The 27,399-nt window shown below is 42.4% G+C and overlaps 2 protein-coding genes across 2 annotated transcripts; both read right to left on the reverse strand.

The window, feature by feature from the left end:
• Positions 1-1,458: 1,458 nt before the first annotated feature.
• Positions 1,459-27,368, reverse strand: LOC310870458 (RNA-binding Raly-like protein; the record flags this gene model as incomplete). The annotated part of the gene is made up of 7 exons (XM_083781687.1): positions 1,459-1,491; positions 5,512-5,669; positions 5,925-6,038; positions 6,540-6,733; positions 11,057-11,104; positions 11,745-11,820; positions 27,113-27,368. The coding sequence occupies 7 exons, from the start codon at positions 27,366-27,368 to the stop codon at positions 1,459-1,461; spliced, it is 879 nt and encodes a 292-aa protein (XP_083637813.1).
• Positions 24,410-24,793, reverse strand: LOC310870459 (14 kDa phosphohistidine phosphatase-like; the record flags this gene model as incomplete). The annotated part of the gene is made up of 1 exon (XM_083781688.1): positions 24,410-24,793. One exon carries the CDS (start codon positions 24,791-24,793, stop codon positions 24,410-24,412), a length of 384 nt encoding a protein of 127 aa, XP_083637814.1.
• Positions 27,369-27,399: the final 31 nt, after the last annotated feature.

Consider the following 27,399-nt stretch of genomic DNA (forward strand, 5'->3'; position numbering starts at 1 on the left):
CAATCTTATCCAACGATAACAAATTATTCTTAAGTCTGAGAGGCTACATTTCTCATCAAATGGTGGTCCGTGGCTCAAATGCTGAATAAATAATGGCCCTTGGCCCCTTGTTGGCCCTGATATGAAAAGGGTTGAAAACCATCACTGCTGTATGCTGTTAAGAACATTGCATTAGCTCTGTCCTCTGGAAATGACTCATGTGGTCATCAGAAACAATACTATATTTACACACAAAACTACTCATCTGATCCAACAACACAGGAAGAAAATACAACATTATGCTGGCAAACATTGGCAAGAGCTGCAAGACCATAATATCTTTAAAAACTAGAATTTCTGAATACCACAGTACACAGCATAACAAGTACTTTGTCAAGGTTGAACACAACACTTCCACTCTCGGATATGTGAGAATGGAGTTCATAAATCATGCACACAGTTTGAGACATAAATGTCACACTGGGCCTGGGCCGTGGCTCAGCGGTCCAGGCACCGTGGCCGGTAGCCCGAGTCTGGCAATGTGCTGCGGGTTCGACTCTCGATCCCGACGGCCTTTACTGCATGTCACCCCCCCATCTCTCTCCCCCATTTCCTGTCAGCCTACTGTCTGTCCCTCTATAAATAATGTTAAATAATGGCGAAAAACAATGTCACACTAGACATTGGACTCTCTGGCCCATAAAGGCCTTAGAGCTGTGTTGCTTGAAATTTTAAAAGCCTATTAATGGGAGCTATAGTTATTTGGTGTGCAGGTTTCACGTGATTATCAATACTACCTGCAAAACCTCTGTGTACTTTACAGACCCAGCCAGGACAAGTCATTCGTGTTTGTCATCATTCTGGTAATTTTTCTTTTTAGTGGTGATATCGGACAGGGGGACAGGACAGGGAAGAAATTACATCCAAGGAACCCATTTCGTCACAATGTTGTTTGTTCATCCACAGGATAACAAAAAAGTCAAGGGACATTTAAATGTAATTTGATGGAAAGTGTGGATGTGACAAACTCCTATTTCCTGGCTGCTCAGACAGTCATCAGTGATAAGTGCATGAAAGCTGCCTCTTCCGTGCACTCGCAGACAGGTCATTTTGAAGAACTCTGTAGCGGATTAGACTGAAAGATGATGATAGCTGTTGCTCTCTCTCTCTCTCTCTCTCTCTCTGATAGTGGAGAACATAAGCCTCAGCACCTTTTTTTCATTCCCAATAGACTGTGAAACCCCAGACACCACAGGGAGTAGCAGTGTGTCATGTTTTTCTTTGTACGCTTGTTTGGTAAACGGTATGTTTGCATTCATAATGGTAAAGGTAGTTTTCCTTTTCTGATGGTTAGTGTGTTCTGTTCATGTAATGTTATATGCACTACATACAATATAGTCTAATGACCGTGCATTCACAGCAGCATTTATGTGTTATGTGTTCATCTCATGTTGAGCTTCAATTCAACACTGACCTTGTTCAGTTGTCTATGTCCGATATGTGGTTCTCTATCTGAAATGAAAAAGTAAACGAAAGATTATGAAGGTGTCATCAGTTTCTCACAAAGGGGCTGTGTTAATTGTTCCTCTAATCTAAACATGAATTGTGTGCTTCTGTTCTGTTTGATAGTACATCTAACATGTTGCTGATCACTGAATAGAATACCTAATAGAATAGTATCTAGAATTAAGAATGCGTAATTGACCACTATGTCCCTATTTTGGGCATGTCATTATAAGCAAAAAGGGTCAAGCTCACAACATCATACAATTAATGATATACTCAGGGCTGCACACAACTTTTTTGGTCTAGTACTCAGAAGAGCACCTGGAGGAGTTACTTGGTGCTCCTAAAATGCGGCGACCCGTCTCGCCGGATGGATAAAAGAGGGATGCATGAATAACTTATAGCAAAACTATATTTATTCATAAATAAAGATGAATTAACAAATGATGGTGTGTGTTAGTCTGTAGAATCAGTAGTGTAGGTGAGTGGATGTGTGCAAATATAGTGTGAGGGTGTTGGATGCAAAACAAAAGAAACAAGTGAAAAATCAAATTACTGCTTTTCTCTTTAAGCATGAAAGTCTGTTTTTTAAACACACTGAAATCAACTTGAAATCAACTTGAGCACTGAATATTCTGTAAACACTGTAAACTGACTGCTCTTTGGGCACTGATTTTTTTTTTTTAATATATATTTTTTATCCCACGATTTTGTAACCCATTTTTCACCCCTGTGTCAATCATCTAATGTGATCCTGGGCTCTACACACCCTCCACCAACCTATACAATATTCTGTAAACACTGTACACTGACTGCTCTTTGAGCTCAGTTTGCTTAAAGCTACAACCTAAACATTTATGCTACAAGCTGGCCATCATCATCATCACTGCTCTCTTGACTGCTGTCATCACTGTCCTCAATTTCAACCATGGCAGATGATGATGCAGGCCTAGTACTCTTCCCCTGGTTGAGCCTGCGATCAGCTGTTTGCATCCACAAGTCAACAGCTGGTTTTGGGTCAAAAGTCTCTGATGTCATCTTAGACAGGTGGATGTGCATCAGGGATGACAGGCGAGAATCTGACAGGCTGGATCTGTACTTGTTTTTTATTATGTTGAGGTGTGAAAATCCTCTCTCACATGCAGCACTGCTCAAGGGCAGTGTAAGGGACAACACAATGACTTTCTGAATGTTGGAGTAATTCTCTGGATTGTTTGTTTTCACTATTTTGACCAAGTCATACACAGAGGAGGCTGCTAAACGTTTCCCTGCTTGCTTTAAACGCATCCATTCTCTTAGAGTGGAGTCTTTGTCAACAGACATGCTGGCCTCATAATTCTGGAGGATGCTACTGAGTGTTGCATTTCCAAAACTGTGGAGGTCTTTAATTTCCTGAGGCCAAGTTGAAGGATCAAAAATGAGAAATTGGTCACATGCCTTGAGGGCTTCATATCTGGCTTCAAACTCCTGAATTAGACCATTCAGTACACCAATCTTGTCCCTGTCAGCATCAGCATGTGCAACAGCCTCTTTCCTGTACTTGCCCTCACTGTCACGCATAAGTGTCAGCTGTCCAACAGCTACCATCAGCTCATCTTTGCATTCTCCAATACACAATCTATCTTGCTGGAACTTGAGGGAGAGGGACTGTAAGATCTCCCCAGTATCAAGCATGTTGGCTAGGAAACAGTGAAAACGCTCTGTGCATACATGTTTTAGGTCACTGTCATCACTAGTAGCCAGTTGGATTTTAATGGCAGGCAACATTCTCCATATTTTCAACAGAGTCCCCTGTCTCCATGCAGACCATCTAATGTTGTGAAACTTTCCTAGTTTTACACAGACAATGCCATTCTCATCACATAATTTCTGTAGTGCTGCGGTTCGTTTTGCACCCCCCTTCTGCAAATAAAAGCTTAGCAGCCTGACAACGGAACGATTAAAAGACTCACAGTACAGTATCATACGATCAGCTGATTTGGCGCAGTTCTCCAGGGTGTGTGCTGTACACAGAATGTGCACAAGGGAATCCCCGATGACCACCTTCTGACGTAGTTTAGGAATGACGCCGTTGTATACTCCCACGTTGACAGCTGCCCCGTCTGTGCACACCGAGACCAACTTCGTCTTCCACTCATCCGCTAAACCACATTCCTGGAATAGCTGCACAAGTCCATCCACGATGTCCTGTGCCGATCGCTTTTCCCCCAGATGAATTAATCCAAGGAAATCTGAGTTAAACTCTCCACTGCTAGACACCGACACAATGTACACAATCTCCTGCTCCGTTTTGTTGATGTCTTCTGATCCGTCAAAGAGCAAACCCCAAAATTCAGCTGCTTTTAACTTTTCACACAGTTCTGAGCTGATTATCTGTGCAATGGTTTGCATGATGCGGGACCCCCCTTCGCGTGAATGATAGGCACTTCCAACGTTAACTCCGAGCCTCTTGAACAGTGGAATGTCCTCTTCAAATGAACTCATGGGCCGTGCATGTTTCGCTTTGTGAAAGGCCAACAGAAATATGTTGCACAGTGCTTGACGCTGTTCTTCATTATATTTTCCCTGCCACTTGTCAAGTGGGCGACTTGGATCCTTGTTAATTGTTTCAACTATGTTGACGTGCTCTTTGCTTTTATCATGCTTATCAAAAGCTGGGTGACTGAAATTCTTTGTCCCTGTATAAAAGGTGCAGTTTTTATCGGCCAGATTGGGATGCTCACGGCATATTTTGCACCACATCTCACTGCGCTCAGCATTAGTTTGGAGCCAGCCGACATCATCCAACCACTTTTCCGCAAAAACACGTTTTGGTGGTTCCGTTTGGCGTCTCTTTGGAGGTGGTGGTGCTGGAACACCAAAATAGTTACTTAATGGCGCTTGCTTCTTGGACATTTTGACGAGAGTTTGGCTGTAATACTGCCAGCCCAGGTAACTTTTTCTCCGTGGTAAACTCTAAACTCCTGTCCTCCTCCTCCCACTCTCCCAGTAGCAAAGCAGCATGCATGGATTTGGAATCCTCCCTCGTTTGAGTAAGGACGCGCTGTGATTGGCCACAATGGCCAGTGCACTCTCGCAAGACGTGCTGTCACTGCTGTGATTGGCCAGTAGCCACTTTGAGTGGCAGTCGGTGGGAAATGCTCTCGCCACAACATTTTCTATTATTCTGGCCATAATAATCATTCTGGGCGGCCCCAGCTGTTGGTACGCAGAAGCGCTTCCCGGCGCTTGATTGACAGCGCATTTTTAATTTTTACCGCGCATGCGCACCTGCGCACCACTTATGTGCAGCCCTGGATATACTGTAGGATTTAAGTGCGTAGTGACATTTACGAGCCTTTTGTTAACAGCTGTTACATATCCAGAATGCATAGTTTGTCAAATGCAGTCGTGACAGTTCTTAAATTCTGATCTCTGCTGTGCTGGGACATTTGCAGTAAAAGAATGACACAAAACCATTGGTTACAAGGATTAAGTGCAGGAGGCAACAACAAAAGATGAGTTTGTACCATTAGACTGATGCCCTGACAACGAAAAATAATCTTGTACAGTCATAGCATGTTCATTTTAGACCAGAGGGGGTGGGGGATTAAGGAATGAGTCACACATTCACTTTTCATTGTCACTAGGGGTGCAATAATGAACCAAATAATCAATAAAGGGTGTGTAGAGCACCGAAATAACTGAGTAAAGCATAAAAGTATAGTTTTAAAAAAGTTCTTTTTCCTGGGCGGGAACCCCTTTTGGTGTTAGCATTATGTTATGCTTTAATTAGCTATTGAAAAATAGCAGATCTACAAGCTCATAGCGCGCCACCAAGTGGCGCGCTCCGAGCTTGTAGGTCTGCTATTTATAGAACGACTGACATAGAAACAGCTTTTTCAGAAAACTGTCAGGATGTACAGTAGAAGACATTTTTAGAATCTGATCTGAGGTCAAAATGGGTTAAAGAAACAGCGTTTCACGCACGCACGCAAGCACGCTTCAGCGAGAGCACCGCTGTAAATGGCTACTTGGCCAATTCACCATGTCAGTGGCACCTTCATCTTCAAACTCATCGTCGCCACCATCCGTCATTTCGCCCGCCTCCACCTCAGCCACCCCCTCCCCTTCATCCTCCACAGAGAGATTTGCTTCATCGCCATGGAGACACTCGTACGCCTCCTCCTGTTTTCTTTGCACCTCTGAGAAAAAAAAGGAAAGAAACAAGGGAGAGGATGACGTACGCGTGCGTGTGCGTGTGTGTGTGTGTGTGCGCGCGCATGCAAGAGAGAGGGATAGATTTTTACTCGGTGTCACAGCACGGTCGGTGACCTCAGTCTTCGCTACTCCAAAGAAGATAAAGACTTTTATTCATTGGATGGGTTTCTTTTCCATACCCATTATGCACTCTTTCATGTTTTCTACACCCCGACACCCCTCCCCTGCTCTCATCTCACCAGCATCACAGCGATGTTGTCTCTCTATCTTCTCCAGACGTCCCAGCAGAGAGTCAATCCTGGTCTTGATCTGCAACAGCTCTTTCTTTATGGTCAGAACTTGGTCCGTCTTCACTGTGAGCACATGTGGATGAAGGTGAAAGAGCATAAAAACACTGCGCTTATTATACACTGCGCATGTTGGGAATTTGGGATATACCGTATATTACTACTTAATATGGCTTAACAAAAGAAACAGCAAACATAATTGTTGACCAAGCAGAAGATAAGGTATATTATTGTGGATAGGCATGGCGTGTATTGACATGACATGACATGACATGTATTGCCATAGCTCTGGTCCATAGCGTTAGAAGGTGAGTAGCGAAAGTGAATTGTAAATTTTTACTAAAAACAAGCAGACTGCACACCCTGTGGTTCATGCGCAAGGAATCGAAAGTCCCATAGTGTTGAGGAGAACTCCTTCTAACACTATGGACCAGAGCTAGTGTTGACATTGGTAAGATTCTTTGATATCAGTCAGACTACTAACTGAGAAAAGGCAATGGCTTAAAGCAAGATGAAAGAGGCAAAAAGAGATGGAAAGAATGAACGAACAGGAGAAGAAAAACATACGCTTAGGGCCTGTCACAGGGGACCCAGCACTGAGCGCTCTGGGAGAGGAAGAGGAGGAAGAGGAGGAGGAAGAACAGATCCTGATGGGAAAGGAGGATTTGGCACGGCGTGTGGAGGGCACAACAAGTCGGGAGCGCTTGACGGGTATCACTGCCCGAGTCGGGGGCACCACGCGACCATGGTACTCAAAGAGTCTGGAGGGACATGGGGAGGGAAAGGTATCTTAGATGATCCAAAACACAATCAATATTAACTTACCTGGGGTTTATCTATTTCTGAATTATAAAAAAGTGAACAAACTAATTTGTTCTAATGTTGCGGGGAAAAAAGTGTATGACAGCTGATATTTTTCCCTATTCTGGAGATTTTGCTTTAGAAAGGAAGCCCTTTGCGATGTCACTCTGTTCTCAACATGTCGTCCCGACGCAAACGAGTCAATTACCTACACTACTTTGCGTATATAGCTCCCCCCGTTCCTTCGGCTCCCAATTCCTCTGTCCCAGACCACGAATCCAAAGGGAGATATCCTGGCAGATAAATGTCCAACTTTACAATACAATTTGTTTGAATTTAAGCAGCCAAATATGGCATATTTTGACATTTCTAATATTAAAAAGTTATAGTTATTACCTTGCTGGTAACACTTGCTATGCACCCCATTTCTATGATGCATTATAAACATGCACAATAAGCTAATTATTAAATTGCATTCTAATTGTCTTTTTCAGAAGATAGATAGAAATGTACTGTACTGTGTAGCGAATATTAGAGCCTATACAATCCCCCAATAGACTACATAGTAGTAGTGTAGGGAACAGTTGTTCGCCGTCCAGACACCCTCATCCTGGCAGACCATAAGATCTTTAAAAACTAGAGTTTCTGAATACCACAGAACACAACATAACAAGTACTTTGTCAAGGTTGAACACAACACTTCCACTCTCGGATATGTGAGAATGGAGTTCATAAATCATGCACACAGTTTGAGACATAAACCTGCATCCTTGAAGGGGTTCGGTGTCCCCAGCTAAATGTAACTGAGAGACTGTACAAAATGGAAACAAATGAACCCATCATTTCTACACTCTCAGAGTTAAATTAACACAGGATTGTGCCGTGTTAATGTAGTGTCAAGAGATACAAATCCGTGGCCTAATGCATATCAAACTGGGGGTCCTTGAAATGAGAAAAATCACCACTATAGGCCGATTCAGAAACGGGTCTCATGGACATGTCTGCGATTTCCCCGCACCTCCTTCTACTACAGTGAATGGAAAAGTGACTGATTTCATTACAAAGATGCCCAGAACTGTCTGTAAATGTCCCTTTCTGTAAAGGGGGGCAGCTGAGGACACATTCTCTGGGACAAGTAACTCAGAGTAAGAAAAGGGTAGTGCAGAAAGTATAGGGTATCTGTGCTGTTGTGTAGTGTTGACATCAAATACTTCGTGGGGCTGCAACAAATTATTTGCATTTATTTATGGAGGAGGCCTGAGAGGTACAATACTGTGAATCCTCCAAATTCCATGGTAGGGGGATTGCAACGGTTTTGAAAACAGGCTAGCTGGGATTTAATTTCCTTTCCTTTTCTAAGTTTGACGTTTCTAGATCAACAATTCTGTGTGTGATTATATAACTGATGTCGTATAATTTCTATAAGTGAACTTACTAACTAAATCAATATGCCACTAAGTCAAGATAAGCTATTTTTTAACTAGAGCGTAAATGCTCTCTCTCTCTCTCAAAATATAAGAGACAGGGAGCATTTACATTTCACACGTGAAAACAAAGGGTCATTGTTTACAACCCTTTGAAGCACGGTCCCCTGGCGGGCGGAGCCATTTGCTAACTTGTCGTTTAATTCCACAAGGGTAAGACTATATGTTTATATGTTAAAAGGTACGATAAAAACATAGGGTTTCGCGTCACCATGTTGGTTTTTACTCTTAAAAGGTACTATGAGACTATAAGAATTATAGTGTTCGTCACTAGGTTTAAACTGTTCTTAATTCACTCTTTCAGTTCTGTTATATTCCATTAGTGTTCAGTTTTACTTTATAGTTCCGTAACATTTCCTAACTACAAGTGTTCCCATGTTTATATACTTTTAAGGTATGATTAACCATGTTCATAAGTTTACAGTTTACGTTTAATTTCATTATAACTACTATCACCTAAAGGTTATTGTCTGAGCTGGAACGTCACAGACTTTTGTCCTAAGTCCCGCCTCTCCAAACCGGAAAGAGTTTTATCATTGGTCAAAAGTCAGGAAACGCCTGCCTTAATGTTGGGGAGGGGTGGGACTAGGCACGGGATATAAACAAACGCTGTGGCCGAAAGGGGGTTCTGGATCCGGTTAACTCATTTTTCGGCTCGAGTATACTGTGTGTTGTTAATCCAGGGGACCACGAAGGATTTCCTTTGTCTTTGCTTTGACTGTTGGACTGCTTTTTAATACAAAATAAAGCTGCCACTTCGTAACCTCATCACATCGATATCCTGTTCTTCTCTTTGTCCACCGCCGTACGCTGAAAAGATACCACACTGACAAAACGAATAAAAAAAAATTGTCTTGGTTTTCCTAACCTAACAATAATCGCAAGCACGGGAGCAGCGCATGTCCGACATCCGGACGCATGTTGGACTAATGTCGGAATTACATGCGGTCCCCCCCAAACATTTTATTCAATAAAGAGAATAGTATCAAAATGATATAAAAGTATTTCAGACTCCAGAAAACATAAAACCGATTACATCAAAGAGAAATGGGAGAAAGAACTGAATGCCCAAATCGCAAGTGAACAATGGTTAAATATTTGCAGAACACAACACACAACTTCAAGTTCCAACACCTGCCGTGAATTCTGCTGGAAAAACACCTCCCGCTTTTTTATCACTCCAAAACTTAAATCAAAACAGCTTGGAATATATCTGATGAAAATCTTTCTGGCTGCAGGCTTCTGGCTTCTTTATATACAGTACTTTACTGTCCAATATTATTGTGTGTGTGTGTGTGTGTGTGTGTGTGTGTGTGTGTGTGTGTGTGTGTGTGTGTGTGTGTGTGTGTGTGTGTGTGTGTGTGTGTGTACACGCGTACGCTCACATATTGTTTGCATTTTATTATTATCCTGTCTGTGTGTGATCTCCTACACTTATAGCATTTATCTACTGTTTGTCTCCACCAGGCCGAAGGCATGTGGGGAGAGTATGTTTTGCACTCCGTCCGTCCGTGTGTCCGTCCGTCCGTCCGTCCGTCCGTCCGTGTGTGTGTCCGTCCGTCCGTCCGTGTGTCCGTGAGCAGCTAATCTCGGCCACCGTTAACCCGGTCGATGCCAAATTTTGCAAACACACTCCCTGGATGCCAACGATGCCCCAAACTTTCCACAACGGCCTGTTATAGCGCCACCAGGAGGCCGCTTTGTGCAAAACAAGTTTTTGCACAGTACACCTACAGATTTTGTCCAAACATCACGCAAATTGGTACACAGTCTCTCTAGAGCCATTCAACGAAACCGGTCTTTCAGATTTCTCACACTCCATCCTGATTGGTTAAGATTGGCTTCCAAAGTTCACAGGAGTGAATTGTGCGTGATTTCCGTGAAATTGTGCACCCACATTCCCACTAGGCCGAGGACGAAATGCCACATGAACAATTTCAACTCAGACTCAAGGTGGCGCTATAACTGGCCGAAAAGTGTTTTTACCTCTAACTGCACGGATCTGTGGATAACTTTGTATGCCAACTCCCTAGAGGCCAAGGAAAAACCTTTGCCTGGAATTTTTCACATCTGCTCTTTATAGCGCCACCAGGAGGCAGACATATGTAAAACACATTTTCTATTATTACTCCTTCAGATTTTATCCAAATTTCACGCAAATCGGTATACACTATCTCCATAGTCATGTGATCAACATGGAGCGGCACCATTTCCCATCTTCCATCCTGATTGGCTAAGATTGGCTTCCAAAGCTCACACGATTCGTCCATTTCGAAAAAAGGCCACAAATCACAAACACAGTGTGCAATTTCCGTTAAATTATACACGCACATTTTCACTAGGCCGAGGACGACATGCCACAATTTTTTCCTCAAAATCAGCCTCACGGTGGCGCTATAACAGGCCAATTCCTGTTTTTAGCTATAACTGCATCGATCTGTATACAACTTATGTATGCACACATGGAAAAACATTGTACCTGCATCCCTCCAACACGAACCTCCGGCCCAAATCTTCCTCAACAGCCTGTTATAGCGCCACCATGAGGCCACAACCTGACCTGCCCTGGTGGAGACCTGTGCCGATTGGCACTTTGTCTAGTTTTATTTACTGAGTTGGCAACACATACTGTAATGTTCAATTGTTTGTCTTTTTGCTTTCTGTATGTCCTTGTCTATTTCTGTTCATGAAAAATGAATAAAATGTAAGTTGAAAAATAAAAACATTTTATTCAATCAATTTTCTGTCAATCAATTAAACAATTATTCAATTGACCGATTCACCCCTCAGATAACGTACCTGGTGTAGAAGTCATCCCTGTAGTAGTCGTAATCAAACTCATAGCCACTGTGAAGACAACAATAAGTACGTTTCACTATTGAGGTTTGCGTTAATGCTGTCGCGCCTGGTCAAGCACGACTAAGCATGCAATAGAAGAACATAATGCTAGCACGGACCACACTCGCCGCCTGCCCATAAATACCTATACAACAGTATCTGTCTTGATATTGATTATAAATAGAAACGATTTACATTTTTAAGCATTTGTCTGCAGTAGCTGTTAGGAGATTGTGGAATAGTAAAAAAAAAAGTATTCTAATGCTTGGCATCTCACACACAAGTTAACCCATTAATTGTCTACTAAATCCTAACAGTTCTCTGAAAAGCTGGTGCTCAAACATTTTCATGTCATGGATCCCCAGAATTATATGTATACTGTATGTATTTGACCCCCCAGAAGCAAAGATTTCAGTTAAAAATGTTCGCTTTAAAAATATATAAATTAAAACATTTGCATAATGATATGTTCATGATTTTTCAAAAGTAGCAGATCTAAAAGCGGCATGAGTATAACGCTAAAGTATAAATCTAAAACTGCACCCTAGGGACTCAGATAGCCTGTTTGTAACAGATCTTCAAGTAAAATAGAAATTAGTACAGCAAGAAAAATAGAGCAGGATAATAAAATCAGACTGAAGTAACCAACCTGTAGAGAGAAGAGAGAGGCCTCTTGGAGCCCACCTTTGGTCTGTAGGGTTTGGGTTCTCCTGCCATGTTGATGTCTGCAAAAAGAAAATATAAAAATAATAATTCTACTAATTCTGTGTGAAATTCCCTGCACCCCGCCTATACCGTCAATCCCATAATGTCAATTCATAGTTACATTAGTCAAGTTATTACCAGCTCAGTGGCCTTGTGGTTAGACGGAATCTCCCCAATGAATCAGGGAGATTTGGGGTTCAATCTCCGTGTCGGGTCATACCCAAGACTATAGAAATGGGACCCAGTGTCTCCCTGCTTGACACTGATGAGGGCATCGCAGGTGAAGCAGAAACAGGAGATAGGCTCGAATGGTTTAGAGATTATTGGCTTGAAAATGGAACAAAGAACAAAATAGACGCTTGCTTTGTCTCTCCAACTCCCTCTCCATGTCTCTCGCTCTTAAGCCCACCCCGCCGCTGCGCCACACACCCATCTGTGATCTGTCTCTCTAATGGACAAGATCTGTGTGGAGGCTCTCTGGTACATAGATACAGACAGTAGTATCACAGTGTGTCCTCCGACGGTGGCCATTAGCGGCCAGTAGGACGTGAGGAATGGTTAGTGTGCTGTAGAGTGGGTTCTGTTCCAGTCCCCTGCTGAGGTCACTAATGAGAGAGTAGAGCACTGAAAAGCACTCGAAATTAATGTCATTCCACCCCGACAGGGACATACTGTACGGCTGATTAATTACAGTCATTACGCAAATCGTATACAAGACATTGCGTGAGTGTGTGCCCGCGTGCGGGTGACTATATGGATATTCCTGCGTGTCCAGAAAATGCCGGGAGATGGAGGATAATGTGTTGCTACGTGATAGCCACGAAGAGTTTGATTGATAATGTATATGTTGTGCCGCATTGCGAGTGAACATAAGAAGTAAAGTAACTTTTTCGCAGACGTCATTATAAATAAATAGGTTGCACCAAAACAGCAGCTTCATTGAGTGTACAAGGAGATCATGCCCGATATACAGCACCTGGTGTGCTGTACTTGTGCATGACTATATTATTATTACAGTATATAGGCCAGGCTGGTGAAGTCATAGTCATTTTCCCCACTCTTAATAATTACCATTTGTGCGGCCCAGAAAGGCACATAACATAACCCACAAATGCTTAAGTGGCACCATTCACATAGTAACTCCGAAAGTGTACAAATGTGTACAAACTTTCCTCAGAGTAAAATTAGCAGGATGTTTTGTACGAGGTTGAGAAACCCAATTTTTTCATTCTTCAGTCATCTCATTAGTCTCACTCACCTCCACCGTCAGATGATAGTTTGTTAGTATAACTGTCAGCTGATAATGTGAATTACTCTCACTCTCTCTGGCGATAATGAATTAGTCTTACTTGGTCAGGGAATATTTCATTAGTCTCACTCTTGCAGGTGATAGCTAATTAGTTTCACTATCAGGTGATAGCTAGTCTCGTGTAACCAAACAACTATTCCACAATCTGGAACTACACCTCCAAAATATATTTTAAAATATCTTTATCATTCATTTATTTTTTCCATTTTCGCTAAACAACAATCTTAGACAATCTTAGACAATCTTAGCCAAACAACAATCTTAGCTTAGATGATTTATATTTATAACAGGATACATTTGCACGACTGTAAAGATGAAAGGGAAGTGGCGAGGAGGCTCCACTTCCGCTTTAGTTTACTCATGACAGCTCTTCCGTTGCTCCAGACTGTATGATGGAAGCATTTGAAAATTGCAAGATGCAACAGTCTTGCAACGCGAGACTAGGTGATAGCTAAAATAGTCTCACTGTCAGTTGATAGTTACTGTAACTTACTGTAATTAGTCTCACTGGCAGGCGTAATTAGTCTCACGGTGATAGCTAATTAGTAGTAGTCTCTCTTCTCTTAGATTTTTGAGTGGTGCAACCACTCCAAGGAACAGCAATGTCTGTGCGTGCGTGCGTGCGTGTACGTGTGTGTGTGTGTGTGCTTGTGAGAGATGTGCAGCATGACAGAGGCTGCAGATTGGATCTGTGCCAGTTTTCTGCTTTTATCTCATCTCAAGGACATGAGTGGCCTCTCTGTTAGATCTGAGAACAAGTTTTCGTGTGTGTGTGTGTGTGTGTGTGTGTGTGTGTGTGTGTCTGCGTGTGCGCGTGCGTGCATAGGCTATGTGTGTGAGAGAGAGAGAGAGAGAGAGAGAGAAAGAGAGTGACCTCTGGTTCACACAAAGGAACAAGCTGCCACCCTGTCAGCTTCTAGATATCAGAAACTAAAGACTATATTCACCTATTCACCTCTCACACACTTACTTGTAAATTGTATGCATGTGCACAGCACAGCACACACGCACGCAAACACACAAAGAATCATGTCTAATCATGGCTAGAGAACCTTAAGGTTAATATGAATATGATTCATTTGTCTTACAGCTTGTCGTTCTATAATGAAATCCCTGTACTTTGATCTTCACCGTTTTAACCCATTTTGGACTGAGGCCAATTCTAGAAATGCCTTCTAAATCCTAAAGTTATTTTTTATATATAACAGCATCATTTGTTTTCATCCTACTTACAGAACCCCTGAAGGGGTTCCCGTCCAGAAGGGTTACAACACCAAAAGCCAAGGGGTTCCCGCCCAGAATGGGGAAAATGATTATCTGGCACTTGCATACATTTGGCAACCCCCCCCCCCTCCCAACCTCATGAGCATCTAATAAAAGTATTATATTAGACGTGCTGAGCAATGTTCCATTAAAGAGAACTGTATGTGAGTTTGCTAATATTTCTCACTGATTGTGTTCAGCACATTACAGCTGAAACTGCAATTAAGCTCAAGCACTCAAGCATGCTGTTATCACAACACCATATGTCTCAGCGTTGTCATGTGTTGTTTGATGTTCATATTAAATCATAATGGGCATACTGGCATATAGCCAAGGGTGAAGATGACTGTCTCTTTGATCGCTGCTGGAGTGTTATGTTGTTTCCTTCCTCTCTGTTTTGGCGATGTTTCATGATGACCGCATGATGGGTACGTGCAACAGTCTGACCCCTGTGGGGTATAGTTCCCTCTGAGACACACTTGTTGTCCCGCTGCGTTACCAGCCGGCCAAATAGGCACACAGCTGCAGAGTAAAAGCCTCCTCAGTGTCCATGTTCCAACCCCGAGAGCGTGAATGGATAATGAACACTGTGCAGGGCTCCCTGCTGAGCCCATTTAACCACTTTTAACATGGTGTTCCAGTTTTGGGCATGCCACTATTGGTGGAAATGGTCAAAAAACATATCAAACGAAACACTGATCTACAAGCTCACAACGCATTGTGAATGTGATGCAACATGTTGTGATTCGAAGGATTAGACCCTTCCTCACCCAGGAGTCAGCCCAGCTCATTATCCAGATATCAGTCATCTCAAAACATAACTTGACTATTGTAAGTAACTCTCTCCTTACTGGCCTACCGGCATGTGCACTTAAGCCTTTCTGATTGATCCAGAATGCCGCAGCACGCTTGGTCTTCAACCAGCCAACCAGCGCTCCACACGTCCCAGACTATTCTCCCTCCTTGCTCCAAAACTATGTACCGTAATGAACGTCCCATTGCAATCTGAACATGCAGACTCACTCCCAATCGTCCACTGTGTCTGAAAACTAACCTCTTCAGACTCCACTTACACTATAGCCTCAACGACCTTACAGGTGTATACAAAGGCTAAACGTATGCAACTTAGATAGCATATTATGTAGACATAGCACTCTATAGTGTATACTCATAGTTTTATTGATAGATATTCTACTGTTAGACGGATGTTAGTTTCTTAGTTTGCTTATGATGTGTTGTTCTTGCTTACTGTAAATCGCTCTGGATTAAGAGCGTCTGCTAAATGCCTGAATTGTGAATTGTGATTTGTAGATCTGCTATTTTTGCTATTCATAAAAATATATTTCCTGTGATATTATGAGTTGTTAAAAATCACACCCGTGTGAAGTGATGGGCGCTCTTATCATTGTACATCATCATGACGTAAAATAGACACTTATGTCTATTTGCTCAGACGCTATGACGTAAAATTCTCCATTAATTTTCAATGGGAATTTAATGTTTGTTTAAGACAAAGTTTGTGGATGGTAACTAAAAGCTGGGGGCTAGCAAAAATAAATACCATTAGGGCTTAAGTGGTTATTATAAACATTAATCTCAGAAACTATCCTTCCAAAGCCTATTCTTCGAAGATGCGGACTGTTAAGCAGTATGTAGCTAGTACAAGTAAGTACAGTAGAAATTAAATTACTACAATTTAAGCATTTACAGTAGCAGGTGCTACTCATCTAGAGCAAATTGGCTTGTGCCATGATCCCATAATCATACACATACATATCTTGCCTCTCCTGCACAAGATTGTTCCTTCAGACTGTCTTTCCCATACAATTTTCAGGGCAAGCTGGTGTGTCCCCAAGCATTCTATTTAATCAATTGAAATAATTTCTATAATAAAACTAAAAAAAAAGAAAAGAAAAGAGGACAACCTGAATTCAGAAGTGGAGCACAGGAGGTGGGACAACAGCTACATAATTATCTCAGTGCACTGTGCACACTGAACTGCACAAATAGACTGGTCCAAATGTCATGAGTTTGTCTTAGGCCTGATTGATAAAGTAGTGATGTCCTTCCTCTCTGCTCTCGATCGTTCTCTTTTATCAGTTTTATGCTGAAAACAAATTCTTCTTCAGAAACTTCTATTTATCAATAAAAAGCAATAACTTAATATGAAACAAAGGGTGAACCATTAATGCACCAACACTTTAATCGACATAAATCCATATAGCCTTATTACACTACTAATTCGATTTTTGGATAAAAAAAAAACAGATATAAAACAGAACGATGTTGAGGGGAAACTAAAATAAATAATATATTTAATGTCCATAATAATAATAATAGTCAAAAAGAGTAATCAAAAGATGAATCTGGAAATAAATTTAGATTAGCAATATGAATCCGAAGGCAAACATGAGAGATCTCATCTAACATCACCCCTGCACCCATCGGCTTTATCAAAACGAGCATAATTTATTTAATTATTTTAATATAGCACATACAACACTAATTACCTAAACTATTGGTAACGAAGCGGATGATGATTGACGTCTCATACTTACATCTCTGATTGCGGCGCCTGCCTTTGTACGTGGCCATGACTGACGAGAGACACACGGTGGGGTGCTGAATCTGCTGATGCCGCGCTCGCGTGTCGACTTTTCTCTTGCTGCCTATTCTCTGCCAAAAATAGACAGCCGGTGTACTTCTAATCTACACACACAGACTGTACCATCTGTTCAACTACTCCAGGGGGAGCTGTCGCATCAGCTTTGGTTTTTTCATGACTAATATATTGATTAAGGTTTACAGTCAGTGGGGGGGGGGGGATAATTGTGATAATTAGCCAACTTTTAGAATGTCATGGACCATGGTGTATGGCTGCTATACTCTCGCCCTCACACTTAACCGAATACTTAATTCATTAGTTAATTCCCACAGTCTGATCGAGGCAATGTTATGCTTTCTCCTTTATATAAACCAAAATGGAATATTTTGACCTCCTTTAAATTGAAAGTTGATGGGCTACAGTCTTATTTGTGCTGCGCCTGCGGATAAGAAAAGCCTTAATTGTAGTGTAGGCTAATTGTTATATCTAAATTACGTTGACTCAGTGCACAGCTGTTCACTGTAGCCTGACCGGCGTGCGGCGACTCTGTCTTCCAGCTTATTTTGTTCCCCGCGATAAACTGCAACAGAAAGACTCGTAGCCTACAGATAAAGAAGCAGTTTTTTACTGTCTCCTGACTTTTCAGTAGCGGCAGCCTATTGTGAAGAAAGTGTGAAATAAGATGTTTGGTGCTTATATCGGCAAGGCAAACGTTATTGTAGCCCCATTAAAAAAAGAAAGAAATAAAAAGCCCTCAGACTCAGTCCCTCACCAGGCAGTCACCACCCCTGCCCAGTGTCTTACTCTATGGCTCTGCCCCATAATAACCAGCATCTTTCAATGCAAAATGGGCTAATCCACGCCACGGTCCACCTGCAAGCTTTTCTAATAACATAGATCTACAGTAGCCCGCCCAGGTCCAGCGTGTTAGCGAGTCTCTCACTCATAAGCACTGGACCAGGGAAGCTGTGACCTGTGAGCTGTCAGCCTGTCACCAAACAAAATGTGGCATTGTCGTCAGCGATAACGACGAGAGACAGTGCACACCACGTGTAATGTTAATCAATGCTAATTATGCAAACACTAGCCACGGTTCACATGACGCTCGTACTTGTCATGACTACAAGTAAGACGCGCAAACGCGGGAAGCGAACGCAGCTCGTGTGTGTGTGGTTGTGTGTGTGTGTGTGTGTGTGTGTGTGTGTGTGTGTGTGCGTGCTACAGCTGCGCCCTGTGTGTGTGTGTGTGTGTGTGTGTGTGTGTGTGTGTGTGTGTGTGTGTGTGTGTGTGTGTGTGTGTGTGTGTGTGTGTGTGTGTGTGTGTGTGTGTGTGCTACAGCTGCGCCCTCTGGTGGCGGGCGGGTGGTGTCACAGCGGGACAGACAGACACACACACAGACACACAGACAGACATGAGCAGCAGGGTCTCATAGTAAGTGGCTCACTGCGTTCGCAATTATGACATTGACAGTCATGTTTCAGGGTCAGTGCTATGCAAAGTTTGCAAACACAGACCGACAGACAGTTGTTCTGTTCAGTGATATTCTGTTCCTGCATTTGCTGTGATGCAGCAGCACCACCTAGTGTTCATTCAGGTGGACAGAAACAATAGACAAGACTCCATGAGCAGTGAAGGCAAAACTGAGAGAGCCTATAACTCAGTGGAAATAGCCTAGTCAAACTTTCAATTCAAAAGCACTTCCATTTGAAACGCAATACAAATCTATTATGCTCACAGAACACTTGATCTTGATGCTTCAGACTGTGGAAAATGTGGATACAGGTTTGATTTCTACAACTGCTAATGAGTCCATATACAGCCATGGGTCATGCTGAGACAGATCCTGCTCTCACTAGTTAGCTACTAGTTAGGAGCCCAGAAAATATGAATGAAAAGCCGATTATTTCATGATTCCAACGTAGGAACAACAGTCTACCCCTGAAAGAAAGTGGACTTTACAATACTATTGGATTTCTTCCTTTCTTATTTATTTAATATATATTTATTGAATTGCAAAGTAAAACAAGACAGTACACAAAAGGAATACACAAACCAGCTCTCATTCTTGTATCTTGCTAATTATATTCTGTAGATTGACATTAGATTGATATTAACCCATATTCTCACTGTGTAGGTTGGCTGACACTGTACAAGTGTTCAGCCTCAAATCATGTCCACTGATGTTAGTCTGTATACATTAACCATAGTTGTGTAGTATGTGCATTGTGCACATTACTAGTAATAATGTGGCTCAGGGGTAGCTCAGGGGTAGAGTGGGCGGATGGTAACCGCAAGGTTGCCAGCTCGAACCCGGTCTCCCACAGAGTTAGTGTCGAAGTGTCCTTGAGCAAGACACTGAACCCCTAATTGCTCCTGATGTGCAAGTTGGTGCCTTGCATGGTTTCCGCCGCCATCGGTGTATGAATGTGTGGGTGTAGCTGAAACTGAATATCCCCTGTGGGACTAGACAGAAGGTCTTCCCTCCAGCGGGCTATTTATCTATTATAATGTGCAGTAACTATTTATCCCCACAGGGAGGCACTCATACTCCATCAGTCAGTCAGTACTCCTACAGTAGGTTAGCCTGGCTAATAAGCCAGACTAATATCACACAACAGGGCAGGCATTCTTTTTGCCAAATTGATGGTCTGGCTTATTAGCCAGGCTACTCCTAGGTCAGGGGTAGGCAACCTGCTGCTCTAGAGCCGCATGTGGCTCTTAGGCCCTCTCCCGTGGCTCCCAGTTGCTAGGGCAAAGAAGTATGAAAAGGAATAAGAGGTTTTCTTTTCCTTTATTTTATTTTATTGTTTACATTTCAATCATAATTTATTATTGTAGTATGCATAAAGTTATTCTTTCATTTTTATATTGCAAAACAATGTTGCCTATACACAAGATAAAAATAAGAAATGTATGAATGCCAAGACATCTTTGTTTGTTTTCACCACCAATGCTGCATGCTGGCTTACTGGTATACTTGTATACCAGTATACTGTATACACAAATAAAGTTTGCTTTATTAAAGCAAACATATTTTTGCGGCTCCAGATAGAATTGTAATACCTTTTGGGGCCAAAAATGGCTCTTTTGATAATAAAGGTTGCCTACCCCTGTCCTAGGTAATAACAAGTGGAGAGAGACTACAACGCAGACACATAATCATGCATACCATTCAGCAATTAAAATAAGTTCAAGTCTAATTTATCTGCCTGTGTAATAATAACAGAAGCGGAAAAGTGTGCTGACATTGTCAAATGGGCCCTGAAACCTGTACCCCCACTGTTCATCATCACTGTCTGAGATCTTCATCAGGACCCAAATAGATCCTGTCTCATCCCGACCACCATTATGATGGAGTGTCACATCTATTTGCTTGAGCTATTTAAAGTTGTGGCAGCAATCCAGTAATAGCCGGTGTGTTAGTACCGTATCTCTCTGCAATAACATTTACAAGCATGGGGCATCCTGATTGCTCAGCAGGTTAAGACCAGACCAGTGCCATGTTCTTGTGACTTTACAGGTGACAATATCATCTTGTGACCTTTGGCGCGTGTCGTACCTGCTCTATCCCGGCTCATTCCTGTCACTCTCCACTGCATATATCTAATAAATCATGAATGTCTTAGGTCCTTAAAAAGGAAATTCCATGCATTCACAAGCCTCCTCACCTGTGGTGGCATGCAGTACTTCTGACATTTTGGCATACAATGTAATTAAATAGAAGGCTTATGTTTAAAAGATAAGGTATGGGAACGGCAAGGGCAGAGTTTTGATGGTAGTGGGAGTTCCAGACAGAGTGTCACCCAGCTTGGCACCACCAGTTCTTTCACTGTGTGTGCGCGTGTGAATGCTTGTGTGCGTGCTTGCGTGTGTCTGACTCTGGACAGGCATGCATGTAATCAGTTTCAGATTACCCTCCTTAATTTGTAATAAATTATAGTCTACTGTAATTATTTAAATTACAATTAGTAAAATGTGATTAAATTACTGTCTAAATATATATTCTAACCCGGTAGTAGAGTGTGTAGGCTATATTGTGATGGCCCTCCCACTATGTCTGCCATTTGTGTTTTGTGAAAGCACTATGTTCCGCATTGCCAGGGTAATTGCGCTGAGTAAATGTGTTGTTTTGCGACACATCGTTCAGCTTGTTTGGGTTTAGGTACTTCTGGTTATTGCGTGGGTGAAATAGGCTCTCTCTCCCTTTCGTTTCACATTTCACAGGCAACTGGGTGGGTGGAGGTGGGAGGGTCCAGCAGGCCTGATGGGATAGGATACACCTGTCTGCACGCACATGATCATCAGGGATGGATTAACCCTGAGGGCCCCTGGTCCGGTAATGTTTGCAGGGCCCTCATAGGGCGCGTGTGCGCGACATTTTTGTGTTTTTCCGTGTTTTTATCATATTTCTTACCTAAATTTAACAAAATCAATGGCCAATGAAGGGCCCCAGGAGCCCTTTTCAGGGCGTCAAACACAGTACCGTGCGGTCCAATTTCCCTGAAGGGCCCCTGAGGGCCCCTGGTCCACTGCCCCAATGGTACACGGCACGCATGCACACATGTCTTCTGTGAATTGTGTGTGCTATCTTATTGTCTATATCCATTTTTATGTGTATATATACTCTATCTTTGGATCTATGTTTGCTGTTTCTGGACTGGGGAGGGGGGCAGGGTACAAAAACAATTGAACTGTTTTGACTGAAAGGCTTATCTGTAATAACCTGAAAAGGAATAAAAACAAAGTAAACACATTGTCAATTGCCATTGACAATGAAGGGATTTACATCGTCTTGTCCCTAACACAAACATTAAATGCCATTAACAATAAAGAGAATTTAATGTTTGTTTTGGCACCGTTTGTCACCATTATACATGTGATTTTTTTAATCATAGATTTCTTATAACCTGGTGTTTCTCTCCAAGCATTCGTGTACTGTGTAATTTGGCCTAGAGCTTTTATTATAATATTGCCTTCCTGCCTGGTGCCCTGGTCATTAGACGTGCAGGCCATGTGGCGGACACAAGTTGATTTCATTTGGTCTGATCATCATCATCACATTTCAATCAGAGGCTTTTGTTTGTGGCCTGTGGCTATTGTTTGGTAAAGGTTTCTGGAAAGCACAATTTAGCTTTTGCTTTTACGTTTAACCTCTACCTTATTTTGACATTTACGGTAATTGTTTTCTGTTTAGGAGAGTTGTGTTAGGGAAAGACTTTGTTTGGTTTCCAGCTATTGTTTTTAGCTAGAGTTTTTTCCAACATGTACCCTGCATGCAGGGTACATGTTCATTATTTGTGTGCAACAGCCAGTTTGTCTTTATTGCTGACTGGAGATACAGTAAGGTACCTGTGTTTTTAGCAGTGTCTTGCCTGTGGGATTTGTCTGAAATCTTTGTTATGGCATACTTGGTTAAAGCCAAGCTTGGGAGCATGCTTTGGGAAAGTTACTGGTTCACTGGTCATGGAAATTGGGCTTTGGTACACAAGTACCGGCCCTATAAAGCCACATGAAGACTAGGGTGGTGTTATATAGGTCAGTATATTTAGGCAGCTTAGTTAGTGGAAAAGCTTTATTTCCTGTAGGCACTTTTACATGTGCATTGACACTTTTGTTTTCCTGGCATTGACACTGTACCTGGCTGTTCCTTGCCCAGCTTGCATAGTGTTATATTAATATATGGTCTATTATAGTTTGCTGTGGAATGTGGATGCAGTTCTTATAGTAGGGGGCCGGGGCTATATCTTGCACCCTTGCGCCAGGCGCCAGCCCCTCCTATGTCCAGCTTTTAGTGTATGTTCACAAACTTTGTCCTACACAAACATTACATTCCCATTGACAATGAATGGACAATTTTACACCATGGTGTCTATTTTACGTCATGATGATGTATGATGATAAGAGCGCCGCTCACTTCACACGGATGTGATGAAAAACCTTTTAAAAATAGTTCATATAGTCGATCTACAAGCTCACAACGTGTAGATCTATTTTAATGTTTTTCAAACTAGTAAAAAATGGCAACTAAGTGTAGGGGTAAGGGGTGGCATAATTATATAGCCCTAGAACTGCAATTGTTTGCTAGGACTATATGTTGAGCAAAGTTACAGTATTAGGCGAGCTACAGTATGGTAAGTTACAGAATAGGATAACGTTTAGCATTGGGTTTAGTCTGAATTTGTTTGATTTGGGCGCTTAAGTGTGGTGTCTCTTTTGGGACTTGCCTAGTGGGACACAGAGACACTTGTTACGTAGCCTATACAGTATACTGTATGGCATCATAGCTCCAGCCTGTTCTGGCTGTGGTACCGTTTGGCACAGGAATTATATAATATATAATATAATACTCAGAAACTGTCGGCTATGTCCTGTGTATACCTGTCATGACATACTTCAACCTGTAGGTTGGCAGCATCAGACCTGTGTATAATCAAGGACAACTGACTGTGGCCCCGCTATAGTTATTCTGGTCCAACACGTTGATTATATTTTTAAGGCACCTTTGTGAAATGCACCTGCATCCTATTTACTCTTCTGCTGCCAACTACCTCTTTGTCATACACCCCCTCTCCTCTTAATCTGCTTCCTAGTCACGAGATCGTTGAGGATGGGTGCTGGAGGATGGTGATGCTAGCAGAAAAGAAGGACGCAATGGTGGCACATTTATATTAGCCTGATGTACACTATCTGTGGTCAACATTATTTCATAGCGTGATCAATGCCCTACCTAGGCCTAGCTAGTATGCCCTATACTGCCTATAGTATTTGTGTTATGGAATGCATGCCTTTTTGGAACCGGTGGTTCTGGCCATCTTATCATCATCGTCCTCACACTCAACTGAACACAAGTCAGGCAGCACTGCTTAACTGATTCTCCGGTGTCTCCCCCGCACTCGTTTTCCGACCAATTCACATGACACCAGCAACACTGACATGTTCTGATTGAGCATCAAGTTTCAGTGCAAAGTTGAGAAAACACCAACTTGGCTGTTGTAGTGTACTATAGCTTCCAACCAAATAAAAGCTCTTTCCCATTTCTCCCACAAGACACAACATTGTCTACCCACCTGTATCTTTCCTCTTTATAGTGGGCTTGGTACTCAAGCTCTTTATTTCTGTTTTATAGTCTGCCAGTGCCCGTTGTGACATCATGCGGGTCAACCAATAGGAAGACCGAGGGAGGGTGGGTTACATCTTATTCGCTCAATACCATAATGCACTTGGCGAGCTACTCGAGCCGGCACACAGTATTTTCTAGTTTTACTTTAACATATTATCGATATCATCAGCCAAAGAGACAAACAAAATGACAACAAAAAATCATTAGCAGTGCTAACCTAGTCACACTGGCTATCAGTTTTGATCTTGACTCATGAGGCAAATGGTGACACTTTAAAAGAGGTCAATAGAGGATGGTAAAGTATAATGACGGTCAGTATCCTTCATTATCCCACGTCACCTCATAGTCTGGATACCGGGCCTTCAGTTTCTCCGTAGACACTGCATGATTTGCTCTTCCAAATCCCACAGAGTAGCCATAGACATGAATCTTCTTTCCCTGCGCCTCATGACGGATCCTCCCTCCACCAACACACTCACAGTCCAGTAGTCCCCCTCTCTCCAGCTCCGCTGACACCTTCTCATAGATGTCAGCGTGATATTCTGCCCAGGCATATCCTCGTACGACATCTATCTCCGAGTCGTCTTCCTCTTTACTGCGAACTCGTATGAGAACATATTTAAAAACGCCTGATGGATCGATGTCTGCTTGCTGAATGTTGGCCATCACTGCTGCATCTTTTGTTTGAGTGCACATTCTGTGCTTACAGTAAAAACCACATGCCTGAAATGACATGACACCGATAACCACTTGTTGCTGATCTGTAACTCAACAGGCACTAGCTAGCTACTATACACCTCAATCAGCTCTTCGACCTTCACTTTTATGGTTTCACACTCATGTCATCAACATGACATCAGACGGATCCATATTTGGGCATATCTGGGCACAGACAGGCAGACACCTAGATACTGTATGTCCGATGCCATTCCCACCATTTTCACATGCTGATCCGACCAACCTCACACTGAAGCCTGAAAGCTATGCGGAGGACAGATAAGACACAGATTCAGAGCATATATAGATAGTTCTGATTATTACTTGTTTGGTTTATTATGAAGGCTGGTTTCATAGGGGAGGGTGTGATGGACCCGCTCACTCAATCTACCACCAGTCTACATAAAATCTACATAAATAGGACTTTTGTTTATTCATACTGACACGCACGCACGCACGCACGCACACACACACACACACACACACACACACACACACACACACACACACACACACACACACACACACACACACAGGCCAATGAAAGCACATGATTATTTTTATTCAGCTATGGTGTAGATTTTTGTCTTACACAAACATAAAATTCCCATTGACAATGAATGGAGAATCTATGACTACGTCATATGTAGACGAACAAATCAGCAATTTTTGTCCTACACAAATTGACAATGAATGGGTGATGTACGATGATAAGAGTGCCCCTCACTTCACACAGGGGTGATTTTTCTCCTGACTAGTCACTCTTGAAGTAAAGCCTAAGAGCAGCAAGCTACTACCAATGGGATAATACTGTAGCGGGAAGCTGCAACAGTGAGAAATAACCACACAGTGTATCAACTGTAGATTATTCTATTGGAAAGAGCCTCCTTTCAAACATTCTTTGCTGAAAATGTCTGAGCATTCTGGGCACAAAATGGAGAGACAGCACTAACACAATGAGAGAGGTCCCAGAACTGTCAATTCACTTGACTTCCAGTACAATTCCACCCGTGGTTTCGCCCCCCAGGTGCACAAAATGGATATCAATCATGCAGTCCCTACAATGATGGCCCTCAAGCCCCCTAATTATATAGCACAGTGCCGTGGACATGGCTCAGCCTTGCAGCTTTGCTAAAGCCTTACAGAATGGCCGGAGCCCAAAATGCATGAAAATGGAATGGTGAGAATTTCAGATGTGACCCTGCAGGACTCTTATTCATATTTAATGAGAGCGTAGGCCAGAGAGAGAGGACTTGTATTTTCTACAGAGGAGGCAGAGAACTGATCAATAAGTAATATAAGAAAGATTTACAGGGATCTGCAGCTGACCGCCCCGTTTGAGTCCAGCTCATGGAATGTGCCTATTGCTTTTAATTTATCCGCCTCTGCTCACCTGTCTCGTCTATTCCTTCCAGTAGTGGACAAAGATTACCCGACTACAAGTGAAAGTTGCTCAGTCAAAATTGTACTTGTAAATTGTACAAGCTTGCATTGATGTATTAAAAATTTGACATTTTCCCCAAAGATTCAAAGAATATAAATTATAGTGAAAATAGCCGATCTACAAGCTCACAATGCATCACATTGTGACACATTGTGAGCTGACTATTTTCACTATATCTGAAATAGGACTTGGTTTATAGGTCTTTGTGGTTAATAAGGTACTTTTCACTTCCTAGTCTAGAAATGTAGTGGAGTCGTCCTTGAAATTTGTCCCTGAAATATAATTGTGTGAGTCACAGTCTTAAGTATCCAAAAATACAAAAGTACAGACACTGAAAACATGTACTTAAGTACAGTAGCCTACTAAAGTAAATGCACTGTACTACATTACTGTCCACCACTGATTCCTTCCACATATTGTCGTCTATTCCCTCCACTCACTGTCTCCTCAGTCTCGTCATCCTCACCTTGATACTTTCTTAGTCTCCTGACAGGTTATTTCTATTACAGTGTACAGTTTTGTTCAACAACTGAGATTTTGATTGTGTTGCCAGTGCCACTAGCCAATATGTGTATCAGTAAGAAAAATGCGTTCACCCAGCATTGTGCAGATGTGAATTTGCATCTCAGCTGTTTGGTTCCCAAGGCTGGTGATGGTTTTTTAAATAAGAAAAAAGTCTTGAGTCATGTAGACCCTGTAGAGTCTTCAGTCAAGTCACGAGCAAGTCAAGTCTCACAGCAGAGGAGCCCAAATCAATTCACAATCACAAGTCCTATTTTCACAACTTAAATTAAACTTGTCTAGTCTCCAGCCAATATATACCACCAATATACACACCCAAGAATTTATATTACCTAGTGATTGTCCAGCGATGACCCTGGTATTCTCCCCAGTCACGGCGGCACGGGCGTTCCTCGTGCTGACATACTGGACGAAGGCAAAACCCTTGTGGAGTGAGCAGCCGACGATCTTTCCATACTTGGCGAAGATGGCCTCGATGTCGCCCTTGGTGACGACAGCAGTGTTGAGGTTGCCGATAAAGACACGAGAGTTGAGGGACCGCGGGTCATTTTTGTTGGTCACGTTGCTGGTCAGGTTCTTCCCAGTCATCCTACTTCACTGCCTGCTGGGAGAAGACATG

The sequence above is a fragment of the Protomyctophum parallelum genome (assembly GCF_964188405.1).
Source record: "Protomyctophum parallelum genome assembly, chromosome: 14".
NCBI classification, from domain to species: Eukaryota; Metazoa; Chordata; class Actinopteri; order Myctophiformes; family Myctophidae; genus Protomyctophum; species Protomyctophum parallelum.